Genomic DNA, 13055 nt, shown 5'->3' on the forward strand with positions numbered 1-13055 from the left:
TTACTTTACTAGCCTGTGAGATAAGTGCAATTGTCTAGTAGTTTGAGCATTCTTTGGCATTGCCTTTCTTTGGGATTGGAATGAAAACTAACCTTTTCCAGTCCTGTGGCCACTGCTGAGTTTTCCAAATTTGCTGGCATATTGAGTGCAGCACTTTCACAGCATCATCTTTCAGGATTTGAAATAGCTCAACTGGAATTCCATCACCTCCACTAGCTTTGTTCATAGTGATGCTTTCTAAGGCTCACTTGACTTCACATTCCAGGATGTCTGGCTCTAGGTCAATGATCACACCATCGTGATTATCTGGGTCGTGAAGATCTTTTTTTGTACAGTTCTTCTGTGTATTCTTGCCACCTTTTCTTAATATCTTCTGCTTCTGTTAGGTCCACACCATTTCTGTCCTTTATCAAGCCCATCTTTGCATGAAATGTTCCCTTGGTATCTCTAATTTTCTTGAAGAGATCTCTAGTCTTTCCCATTCTGTTATTTTCCTCTATTTCTTTGCATTGATCGCTGAGGAAGGCTTTCTTATGTCTTCTTGGGACCATTAGTACTTATTATCTTACTTCTCTTATTTGGACCCTGTTTCTTCAATCTCTTTCAAAGGTTTCTCCAAGATCGGATTTGGGCCATCTCTTGAGACCAGGTCAAGACCATTCTTGAGAGCCTCACCTCGACACCAGAAAAAGGGGACCCTGGGCCCTAGTACAAGCCTCTGTTTCAGACCCAGAGCTCTGGCCCCGACCCAGCACGAAGTAGCCAGAGAGATACAGCGCCCTTTTCCCCCATCTTTTTATGACTTCAGGGTCTGGAGTGAAGGAGTCCTCGGGCCTAGAAAAGAAGATAACGACCTCAAGGGCCCTTGCTGAACTACCTGACTTCGGGGATGACAGAACTGAATTTTAAGTCCCACCCCGATACTCTGGGCAGATTGCATCAGCCCGGGACCCTCCACCTCCTGGACTCCCCACCCCCGCGTCTGTTCATCCACAAACTGCCATCTCAGCTAAAGATTACCCAGAATGCCCCACCTGACTAAGTCTTCCCGTATAGCTTCTGCAAAACCTCCCCTTAAATATGAAGCCTCCCTGATCCCTCACGTGCTCAGCCTGGTCGTTAGACCGACAGTCGCCCCTCCTTGCCTGAATAAAGGTAACCTGTTTTCGTTGAAGTCGTCTTCCTTTCTTCATTGCCTCGGCTTGAATTATACCTTACAGCCTGGGCTGCGGTCACTGGGGGATTTAGTCTGGTGTGGCGAGGGCGGTGATTCCTCGGAGGACGAACGTTTCGTTTACCTGGGGTGGGTCCCTCAGCATCGCCACCACTGGAGCGGAGCGGAGTCTGTAAGGCGGGGAGATCTGGATCTCTGCCTGTTTTGGGTCGCCCTGAGGTATGCCACCTGGTGGCTCAGCTGGTAAAGAATCCAGCCTGCAATGTGGGAGACCTGGGTTCCATCCTTGGGTTGGGAAGATCCCCTGGAGAAGGGAACGGCTATCCACTCCAGTATTCCGGCCTAGAGAATTCCATGGACTATAGAGTCCATGGGGTCGCAGAGTCGGATACGACTGAACGACTTTCACTTTCACGAGGTGTGCCGCCGCCAAGTCTTGGACCGGCCTCTGTGGAAGCCTCCAGCTCCTTCTTTTTTAGGATCCCTGGCTCTGAAACTCTAAGCTGGCAATCTGACCTGCGTGAGTGCGTGCTTAGTCGCTTCAGTCGTGTCCGACTCTCTGCGACCCTATGGGCCATGGCCTGCAGGCTCCTCTGTCCATGGGATTCCCCAGGAAAGAATAATGAAGTGGATTATCATTTCCTTTTCCAAATCTGACCTCAAACAATCCAAAACGACCGCCACAAGGATGACGCCGGAAGTCCCGCCCCCACGCCAAGCACACGCAGGGAAATACTTCAGTCCTGGGCTTTAATTGGCTCAACTCCGCCACCTTCCGGCACATTGCCCTCTGGTTACTGTAGTTTCCACATCTGTGCAAGGTAGAGTTAGGGAAACCTGACTGGCAGCCACCTAAGCGAGGAAAAGTTCTCCGCAGCACGGAGAAATATGGCCATTAGTTTGTAATAACTTTAAAAGAAGTTCACCCTATAAAAACATTGTCATGAGACTTCGCTGGCGGTCCAGTGGTTAAGACTCCATGCTTTCGCTACAGGGGTCATAGGTTTTGTAGAAGCTGTGTCTGCAGAAACTCCCAGACTTCCCCAGCGCCCAGCTGTAAAGAATCCGCCCGCAAATGCGGGGACGCGGATTCGATCCATGGTTCTGGAAGATCCCACATGCAGCGGAGCAACTAAGCTTGGGCACCACAACTTCTGAGCCCGCACTGTAGAACCCACTCACGTAACTAGAGAAAACATAGTCGCAGCAAGGAAAACCTAGCACAGACAAAATAATAAATAAAATAAATACACACAGAAACTCCCCAAATGTGCTAATCTGGACTCACAGCAGAGTCTCCACCTCAGCCGAATGCACAGGAGGTGACCAGCGGGAGCCCACCTTTGTATTGCTGAACTCTACCTATAACCACTGGGATTGGAGCTGGTGGAGGCCCTGCACTCTTTCTGTTTATAATTTCCGTACCTGTATGGTGCCAAGTGGAGAAGGCAATGGCAACCCACTCCAGTACTCTTGCCTGGAAAATCCCATCGACGGAGGAGCCTGGTAGGCTGCAGTCCATGGGGTCGCTAAGAGTCGGGCACGACTGAGTGACTTCACTTTCACTTTTCACTTTCATGCATTGGAGAAGGAAATGGCCACCCACTCCAGTGTTCTTGCCTGGAGAATCCCAGGGACAGAAGAGCCTAGTGGGCTGTCGTCTGTGGGGTCGCACAGAGTCGGACACAACTGAAGTGACTTAGCAGCATGGTGCCAAGTGGAGTCGGACAGGCAACTGGTTTGTCAAGGAGACGTGTCGACTGCGCGTTTAACCTGCAAAACCTAACCGTGTTGCCTAAGTAGAGGAGGGAGAGAAAAAGTTTTTTTGGAAAAAAATTTTTTTATTTATCTTACTTGCTGACTCCAATAAACTGTACTCAGAGAACAGGTATTAAAATCAGACTAGTCACAATACTAAGCATTTCGGAAGACGTGGACATCCAAGATTTTTTATAATGCTAATGATGCGGTAATGGATAAAAATCTATTTGAAAATGTTTGCCTCCAGGAATCGGAGAAATACTTGTGTTTTTCCTTTACTCTTACGCTGCTACCATACTCAACACTATTTTTTTCTTATTGAAGTATAGTTGATTTACCATATTATATTAGTTTCAGGTGTGACTCAATACAATGGTGATGCAATATTTTTATAGATTATATTTCATTTAAAGTTATCACAAAACAGTGGCTATATTTTCCTATGCTGTACAATATATCCTGGTTGCTTATTTATTTTTCACATAGTTTGATCTATGAATCTTTTCCCCTATCTTTTTCCTCCCTCTTTCCCTCTTCCCACTATAAGCACTAGTTTCCTCTCTATAAGTCTTTTTTGTCATATACATTCTCTTAATTCAGCTTTAGACTCCACACATGATTGATAGCAGAGTATCTTTCGCTGATTTATTTCACTAAGCATAACACTCTCTAGGCCCATCCATATTGTTGTAAATGGCAGAAACTCATTCTTTTTATGGCTGAATATTTCATATATATATATGGGCTTCCATATATATATGGGCTTCCCAAATGGCTCCACAGGTAAAGAATGAGCCTGCAGTTCAGGAGACACAGGAGACATGGGTTTGATCCTTGGGTCAGGAAGATCCCCTGCAGTAGGAAATGTCAACCCACTCCAGTATCGTTGCCTGGGAAATCCCATGGACAGAGGAGCCTGATGGGCTACAGTCCATGGAGTTGCAGAGAGTCCAACACACACACACACACACACACACACACACACACATATGTATACATACAACAGGCTTCCTTGGTGCCTCAGCAGTAAAGAATCCACCTGCAATGCAGAAGATGTGGGTTCAATCCCTGGGTCAGGATGATCCTCTGGAGAAGGAAATGCCAACCCACTCCAGTATTTTTGCCTGGAAAATCCCATGGACAGTGAAGCCTGCTGGGCTATGGTCCATGGGGTTGCAAAACATCTGATAAGACTGAGTGACCAAACAACAACAAATATATCCCATGTCTTCTTTATCCATTCATGTGTTGATGACACTTAGGAGGCTTCCATGTCTTAATTATCGTAAACAGTGTTGCTATGAAAACTGGTGTGCCTGTATCTTTTATTTTTTCATTTACTCTTATTTTTGGCTGTGCTGGGTCTTCATTGCTTCTTGCAGGCCTTCTCTCATTGCAGAGAATGGGGTCTACCTTCTAGCTGAGGTGCCCAGGCTTCTCACTGTGGTGGCTTCTCTTGTTGCAGAGCACAGACTCTAGAGTGCTGGCTCCGTAATTGTGGTGCACCGAGTTAATTGCCCTGTGGCATGTGGGATCTCCCCAGATCAGGAGTTGAACCAGTGTCCTTTGCATTGCAAGGCAGATTCTTAACCACTAAACCACCAGGGAAATCACAGGTGTTTTTTTCGAGTAACCACACTCAACACTTCTGATACCACAAGTGTGATTTGTTTTCTCACACCAACCAGTTCTCTGCGATGCCACCTGGGTGTCTTTCTGACACTAACTTTACCTAGTGCAAATCCCTCGGGTCAAGATCTCAGTCCCACAAGACTGGCTCGCACTTCAGAGGCCAGTTGCAGTGGTTCCCCCATTACCCACAAATTCTGTCCGATTTGGTTGCAAATGAGTTTCCTCTGATCACTCTCCTTGAATTTGCTAGAACAGTTCCCAGAAGTCAGGGAAACGCTTACTTAACCAGTTTACTATATTGTAAGTGAAAGTGAAAGTGAAGTCGCTCAGTCGTGTCCAACTCTTTGTGACCCCATGGACTGTAGCCCACCAGGTTCCTCTGACCATGGGATTTCCCAGGCAAGAATACTGGAGTGGGTTGCCATTTCCTTCTCCAGGGAATTTTCCCGACCCAGGGATCGAACCCGGGTCTCCGGCATTGCGGAAGGGAAATGCCAAACGATACAGATGAACTTTCAGATGAAGAGGTACAGAGAGATTGGGAAGGGTCTTTGAGCTCAGGAGCTTCTATCCCTGTAGAGTTGGGACCTGCCACCCTCCTGGCAAGAACACATGGATGTGTTCTTTAGCTGGGAAGAACTCCAAGTCCTGAACTTAAAAGGCAGGATTCATGATTAACTCCAGTCCCTCTCCACTTCGAGAAGGATGGCGGAGTGGAGCTAAATGTTTCAAGTTTCTAATCATGGTTTGCTCTTTCCAGTGATGAGCCCCCATCCTGAAGCCATCCAGGAACCCACCAAGCATCACCTCACTAAGAGATGAAAAGACACTCCTTTCATCCTAGAAATTTCAAAGCATTAATTGCTTCTGTATCGGGAGCCAGAGTCTAAAACCAAAGAGCAGAACAGAAGATGCTCCTTGTGTTTTTATCTCTTAGGAAAATACGAGAGGTTTCAGAGCTCTGTTCTGGGGAACTGGGCAGACTCCAATACACGTATTTTTGCTATGTTTCATAGCCCACCTCCCAGAGGTCTTTCCAAAGAAAAGCCTTCTTTAATACCAAGATTTTCAAGAATATTCGCAGTAGCAAAACACCTGGAAACAGCCCAAGCAAGAAGATGGATAGGACTTCCCTGGTGGTGCAGTGGATAAGAACCTGCCTGCCAATGCAGGGAACACAGGTTCTATCTCTGGTCCAAGAAGAGCTCACATGCCAAGGGAAAACTAAACCTGTGCCACAACTACTGAGCCTGTGCTCCGCAGCAAGAGAGGCCAACACGGTGAGAAGCCTTTGCACCACAAGGAAAATGCTCCCGCTTAATGAACCTAGAAAGCCCATGTGCAGAAACCAAAACCCAGCACAACCAAAAAATAGATAATTTAAGAAAATAGTTATTCTTTTAAAAAAAAAGTTATTCTAAAACTTGCCTTCAGAGATGGCAATGCTTTTTATTTTTTAAAGGAGGGCTTCTCTACATTTATCTGGAGCATCTCCACATTATCTGCACTCAGGTAGTTCTCCCTTCTGTGGAAGCATCAAGAGAATCAGAGAGGTGTCAGATTTACCCAGCAGAACGCCCCATTCCAGAATTCAGGCATTTCTACGTGGCACCTTCCAGTTTCTCAGTGAAACTGAACCCTAATTTCCTACTGGATACCAGTTCACAAATGTATTCCAAGTAACTGGCATGTATGCCTTTGCCTTGGCTGTACACAGAATCCACTTTTTCCAAAGTGAACTTTCAAACTGATTCTGTGAGTAAGCACGCTCACACCCGCAAGCTCCATCTACTGGAAGAAATGAATGGAACACGTTGGACTTTTCTGGCATTTGTTAATAAAACTGCATCCTGCAACTTTCAGCACCAGTTTTATTTAGGTCCAGTTTACCTATCAAATTTTAAGCCACTGAATTTAAGAAATGACTATATATTTTTTAAATATAAAGGGTTCCTTTCTTTGGTTAGGCTTCTTTTCTGAGTTTCCATCTCTGCTCACGTTTTTTAGGTGCCTGCGGCTGCACTAGAGGTAAAGGGCGTGAGTGGAGGACAGGAGAGCGGGCAGGGAAAGTCTGACAGGACCACTGTGAGCCGGTGTTTTTGTCCTGGGCTTGGAACTCACTGTCTTCTCACATAAGGCACATGTCTAAAGTTTAAAGAATAAACACCAATATAACACATCCATTCATTTGTGAGACATTCATTGGTTATTTGAAATGCTCCAGACACTTTTCTAGGCAACCAAGGTACTTAAGTGAACAAAATGGAGAAATCCCCTGCCCTCCATAAACTTGCACTTTAGGAGAGTGAAACAATAAATGGAAAATACAATTAGAAAATTCTACTTAACATTTTTTAAATTTCTTTCTTTTTTTTTCTTTTTCTATTTTTTTATTTGTACTTTTTTTGGGCTGCATTGTGCAGTATTTGGGATCTTAGTTCCCTGACCAGGGATGGAACCCATGCCCTCTAGTGGAACCACAGAGTCCAAACCACTGGACTGTCAGGAAAGCCAACACTTTTTTTCTTTTTTCTGTTAATTATTTTTATAAAGTATATTCCAAATGGAGAAAGACTATGGAAATCTACATATTCACATGCACATTTATATCCATCACTTTGGGACCGTAACCAAGGCAGCTTAATTTAGTGTGGGGCACTTTTGAGGGTAGTTTTCTGGTGAAACCTAAGATGGCGGTGGTAGGTGGAGGACTGGCGGAAGCGTCTCTGGCAGAGGGAACACTCATAGGGCTTCTCTCCCGTGTGGGTTCTCTCGTGAGCCCGAAGGTTGGTTTTGTGGGTGAAGGCCATTTCACATGTGCTGCACACAAAGGGCTTCTCTCCTGTGTGAATCCTCTGATGCACACGGAGGTCTGATGCCTGGAAGAAGCCTTTGCCACACTCGGCACAAATATATTTTCTCTCATTGCGTCTTTTCTGGTGAACTCTGAACCGAGAGGAGTACCCGAAGGTCTTGGGACATCTCTCACATCTGTATACTTCTGGGGCTCTGAGGGATCTTTCCTGGTGTTCCCCACGTGCACAAGTCCCCTCAGAGCTCTGGAGGGTAGAAACAGGCTCAGGGGTGACCTGGTCTGGTTCCACTTCCATGAGGACATCTTGAGAGGAGGGTCCTTTCAGGGATCCATCCTGAGGCCTGGAGGGGCCTGGGCCTGCTCCTCTTCTGGAGTTCCGTGGATTCTCCAGAGAAACACCTCCTTCTTCCAGCCTCGGATGATTCTCTTCTTGGACAATGATTAGGGAAGGTATCTGATTGCTTGGACTAGTACTACTGTCACTTTTCACAGAAATGTTGCCATCATGTTCTTTACCTTCATTTCCTGTAGGAGGCGAAAAAGTGACTCCGTGAAGTTGCACCCAAGAAAGAGCCCACATGGGCCACCCCTCTGGGACCTGGGCTCTGCCCACTCACTTTGTCCCGTTTCCAGGGACGTATCTTGAGGAGTCCAGGAGAGTGTCCCCGCATTCTCTCTTGTTGGGGTTCCTGCCGGTAACTGTTTTGTCAAGTGAATGATGACTTGTCTTAAAGGCATATTCTCACAAAAGAGGGCTTCCCGTCCCTGCATGTGAACATGGACCTGCGAATGGAGCCTGGTTACTGTCTGTAATAACTCTTCTTTCTCTACTTCCAGGCAACTCCAACAGACTGCTTATTTCTGACACGCCCACGCCCCTCACCCTGTGCTTAGAACCCTACTTACCAAGCCGGGCACCTCCATGCTGTCATCTGTCAGGTCCTCCATGAGTTTCTCCAGGTTTCTGCCACTAGCTTTCCATTTCTCCTGTAAAGTGGACCTGTCACTGCAGTTCCCACTGATCATAAATTGTTCCAGGACCAGATGAGAAATTATTTCATCCTTGCTGTGTTTTTCTGGCTGCAGCCATGAGTGAAATAAATGATAGAGTCTTTGCAGTTCGTGTCTTGCACTTAAATTATTGCTGTCTCGAAGTAAGTTGAGCTGAGTGCTGGGGAACTCAGGGATCCCCTCTTCCTCCTGGATGGCAGATCCTTGGGTGGGTGAATTTTCTGACTCAGGACCCCTCCTGGATGGTTCACCTTCAAAGGAGATTCTGAGGTCTGAAGACATTCTTCACAAGAATTCTCAAAGAGCTGCAACTTGAGGGATTCAGTCCCCACTGATTTGTTTCTCAGGCAATCTCTTTCAACAACCGGTGGATGTTTAAGGACCGCAAAGCTAGAGACAGAAGAAATATGTAGTTAAATACAACACTGTCATAGTTGAAAAGAAACAATCAAAATCCAGGTTCAACTGAGTTCATGGACCAATTCTGCTAGACATTTAGTGAATAAATTAATGGAGAAAATGGCAACATTATTAGTAATCCCAGAAATGTAAAATAAAACTACAACAAGCTACAAAATCACTACCTCCCAGAAGCACTAGAATAAAATAGTTAACTGTGGCATGGATTGGAGGACCTGGAGTGACCTCTCAATCACTGCTGGTGAGAACTCACATTGGAAATGCTTTGATTAGTATGTAATAAATCTGTATTTATGCATTCCCTGTGACTCATCAGTTTTACTTCTCTGCCTGTACTCAACAGAAAAAATATATTCATGTGCATCACAGACATATACAAGAATGTTTATATCAACATAATTCATAATATTTCCATGCTGTAAATAATCTAAGTGTCCAGCATTAAATGGGACAGATTACAGTTAGTTGATGTCAAGGCATATTTGATAGACTGAGAAGAAATGAACTTCTTTATGCAACAACATAGAATAACCACAAAACACAGTGTTAAATGAAATAATTCAGGCACTAAACTATGCATTTTTTTTCTTCTCATTCATGTTCATTGAAAAACATTTAAGTATTATCAATATTATTTAGGATGTTGATTACATTCTTGGAAACACTGGTAGATCCTGGAATAAGTACTTATGGAGGACTCCATCCCAGTTTGCCTGGGACTAAAGAGCGGGTTCCTGGGATACTGAACTTCCAGTTTTAGTGAGCGACAGTCTACCTGTTGATCTCGGAGGGAGTTATACAGGAATGTTTCTCTGCCAAAATCCACCAAACCATATACTTTCACTTTTCTTTCTTTTTTTTTTTTTAATGTGCATTACTGTTCAATAAAAACATTCAACTTAACTTAAAATAATAAGGGGGGGTGGGCTTCCCTGGTGGTACAGTGGCTAAGAACCCCCTGTCAATGCAGGGGACACGGGTTCGATCCATGGTCCAGGAGGATTCTACATGCCACGGAGCAATGAAGCCTGGGTACCATGACTACTGAGCCTGTGTGCTGCAACTACTGAAGGCTGTGAGCCTAGAGCCTGTCTTCCGCCACAGAATAACCCACCACAATGAGAAGCCCGTGCGCTGAAACTAGAGAAAGCCCACACAGAGCAACAAAGACCCAGTGCAACCAAAAACTAAAAATAAACAAATAAATAAATAGTTTTAAAAAAGATTTAAACAGTGAATGGGGGACCTTCCTTGGTAGTCCAGTGACGAAGGCTCAACACTCTCAATGCAGGGTGTCTGGGTTCCATCCCTGGTCAGGGTACAAGATCCTCCTGAATACCACAACTAAGACCCAGTGTGGCCAAAAAAGAAAGCAAAACAATTATTTTAAAATAATAGAAGTGAAGTGAAGTGAAGTCGCTCAGTCATGTCTGACTCTTTGCGACCCCATGGACTGTAGCTTACCAGGCTCCTCTGTCCATGGAATTTTCCAGGCAAAATACTGGAGTGGATTGCCATTTCCTTCTCCAGGGGATCTTTCCAACCCAGGGATCGAACCCAGGTCTCCTGCATTGTAGACAGACGCTTTGTCATCTGAGCCACCAGGTAAGTCCTAAAATAATAAATGGAGTCTTAAATAATAATTGGAATTGACTGAACTGAATGAAGGCAATGATCCAGTATCAATACAAAGATATTCCTTCAGTCATTACAAGAAAACAAACTATTACCAAAAAAAGGACAATAAAGTGAATGAAATAGGCAGGCTGGAATCCATCCACATGATCATCTTGTGTTGGAAACTCCTACAGCAGACACAAGAGTCTGCAGACCCAGCCCGCTACACCCTGTGTCAGCTCGATGATACATTCCTTCAAAAATTTTCCCTTTACTTTCACCTCTCTCTTTTTCCATCAACAATTATCCTTCCTTATGAAAAATATTTGTCCTTGCTTCACCGATATTATCAAAGTAATCATTTTATATTGCTCTGTCTCTAATGCCTGTCCTTTTCCACTGGAGTGTAAGATTCCGAGGTGAAGCTTGCATTGCTCAATGCTGATTTGTAACTGTAAAGCATATGATCTGGGCAACCATAGTCACAGGCTTCCCTGGTGGCTCAGAGGTAAAGAAACTGCCTGCCAAGCTGGAGACTCAAATTTGATCCCAGGGTCAACAAGATCCTGTGGAGAAGGGCATGGCAACCCACTCCAGTATTCTTGCCTGAGAAATTCCATGGAGAGAGGAGCCTGGCGAGCTATATAGTCCATGGGGTGGCAGAGAGTCAGACATGACTGAGTGACTAAACGACAAGAACTATAGGCACACCCCTGGGGATGTCAAACAAAAGATTTAATCCTCTTACTGTATTATTGTTCTGATGTTTTCTTTTATTTTTCTATACGATTGACATTTCAAAGACTATTCATTTATTTTTTTGGCTCCGCCATGGGTCTTGGAATTGAACCTATGCCTTCAGCAGTAAAAGTGCGGAGTGTTAACCACTGGACTGCCAGGGAAGTCTCTGGATTTGAGGGGTTTTTTTTTTTGGTAAAGTAAATTCATGCCACAAGATCGGAAAGTGGGGGTGTTTGTTGGGATTAATATGTGGGCTTCCAAATACCTAATTAATTTCTGTTAACTGATATCATGCTTTGTGTCAACTTAACCTAGTGATCTGATCAGATTAGCCACCCTGATCTCATCAATGAATGAGGCAAAGATAATTCTAGGAAAAACCCTATAGGAGAACACTAAACACATCTTTGCCCTCCCCCTAATCAGGGCTTCTGGCTCAGTGATAAAGGATCTGCCTGCCAATGCAGGAGACAGAAGAGATTTGGGTTCTATCCTTGGGTTGGGAAGATCCCCTGGAGAAGAAAATGGTGACCCACTCCAATATTCTTGTTTGGAGAATTCCATGGACAGAGGAACCTGGTAAGCTACAGACGACTAGGTCTCAAAAGAGCTGGATAGGACTCAGTGTGTCTAAACAACAACGATCCACTTATCACACCTGTTCAGTCAGCCTTTTTAAAATGCTAATCTGCTCAGGTCAGACTCCACTGCTCCACTTAAAATTCCCTCTGTGGCTCCCCTTGCTCTCAGTGAAAAGCACCAAGTCCTTCCTGGTTCCACCAGGCTCTGCCTCTGCTTGTCCTTACCCTCCCTCCCCACCTTAGGTGTAGCGGCTGCTTATCTGTATCCACGTTCATGGGTTTCCATTGTTTTTTTTTTTTTTTCTCGGTGTAATAACCCTGGGACTCTGTATGAGTTCTCTCTCTCTCTCTTTTTTTTTTTTGCCATGTGGCATGTGGGATCTTAGTTCCCCAACCAGGGATCAAAGCCACACTCCATGCATTGGAAGCTTCGAGTCTTTACTACTGGGTGGCCAGAGAAGTCCCATGTGATCTCTTGTGGACTTCTCCAGGCATACACAGACCACATGGTCACATTTGCAGACATGCACTCAGTTTCACACAAGGAAGGCTGCAGAGCAGCATTATGGCTAAGACTTGGGATTCGAAATTGTCATATTTAGACAATTGTTGGAATACGAAATTGTCGTATTTTCATCACAAGACAAAGAAAGGTAATGATGTACGCTGATGGATGCTAACTAGACTTACTGTGGTGATTATTTCCCAACGCATGCAAATATCATGTCATATGTAGTATGTCTGAAACTAATACAATATATATGGCAATTATATCTCAAGAGAAAACAAAACACAACAGCCCTTCCCCCACCCCATATTACCATTGTTTTTAATCTGAAGCCTGGCATTTCCAAGCTGTGTGACCCCCATACATGATGCCGTCAGGCCTCCATCCTTGTCATGGGGGTTCTGATTTCTAAGGACACCCGGCTCAGAATTGCCACAAGAGCCAACATAATTACTACATGTGAAGCCCATGGAGTGTTCACTGGCACATGGCAAGCACAAAGCAAAAGTCTGCTAAGTAACTGACACACACCCTTTCACTTTCAGCCCTACCCTCACCTCAATCGGCCAGGAGCCTCCACTTCATCCGGACCTCCAGGGGGCTTCCCTGAGAGTTCAGCAGTAGAGAATTTGCCTGCCAATACAAGAGCCTTGGGTTTGATCTGAGTCACAAGGATCCTCTGGAGAAGGAAACGGCAACCCACTCCAGTATTCTTGCCTGGAGAACCCCATAGACAGAGGAACCTGGCAGGCTACAGTCATGGGGTCGCAAAGAGTTGGACATGATTTAATGACT

At 44.9% G+C, this 13055-nt stretch overlaps 1 protein-coding gene across 1 annotated transcript; it reads right to left on the minus strand.

Moving 5' to 3' along the window:
• Positions 1–7212: 7212 nt before the first annotated feature.
• Positions 7213–8675, minus strand: ZSCAN4 (zinc finger and SCAN domain containing 4). The gene is made up of 3 exons (XM_005909737.2): positions 8289–8675; positions 8000–8165; positions 7213–7907 (listed from the first exon to the last, which is right to left on the minus strand). The coding sequence occupies exons 1-3, from the start codon at positions 8673–8675 to the stop codon at positions 7213–7215; spliced, it is 1248 nt and encodes a 415-aa protein (XP_005909799.2).
• Positions 8676–13055: the final 4380 nt, after the last annotated feature.

The sequence above is a fragment of the Bos mutus genome, chromosome 18 (genome assembly GCF_027580195.1).
Source record: "Bos mutus isolate GX-2022 chromosome 18, NWIPB_WYAK_1.1, whole genome shotgun sequence".
Lineage (NCBI taxonomy): Eukaryota > Metazoa > Chordata > Mammalia > Artiodactyla > Bovidae > Bos > Bos mutus.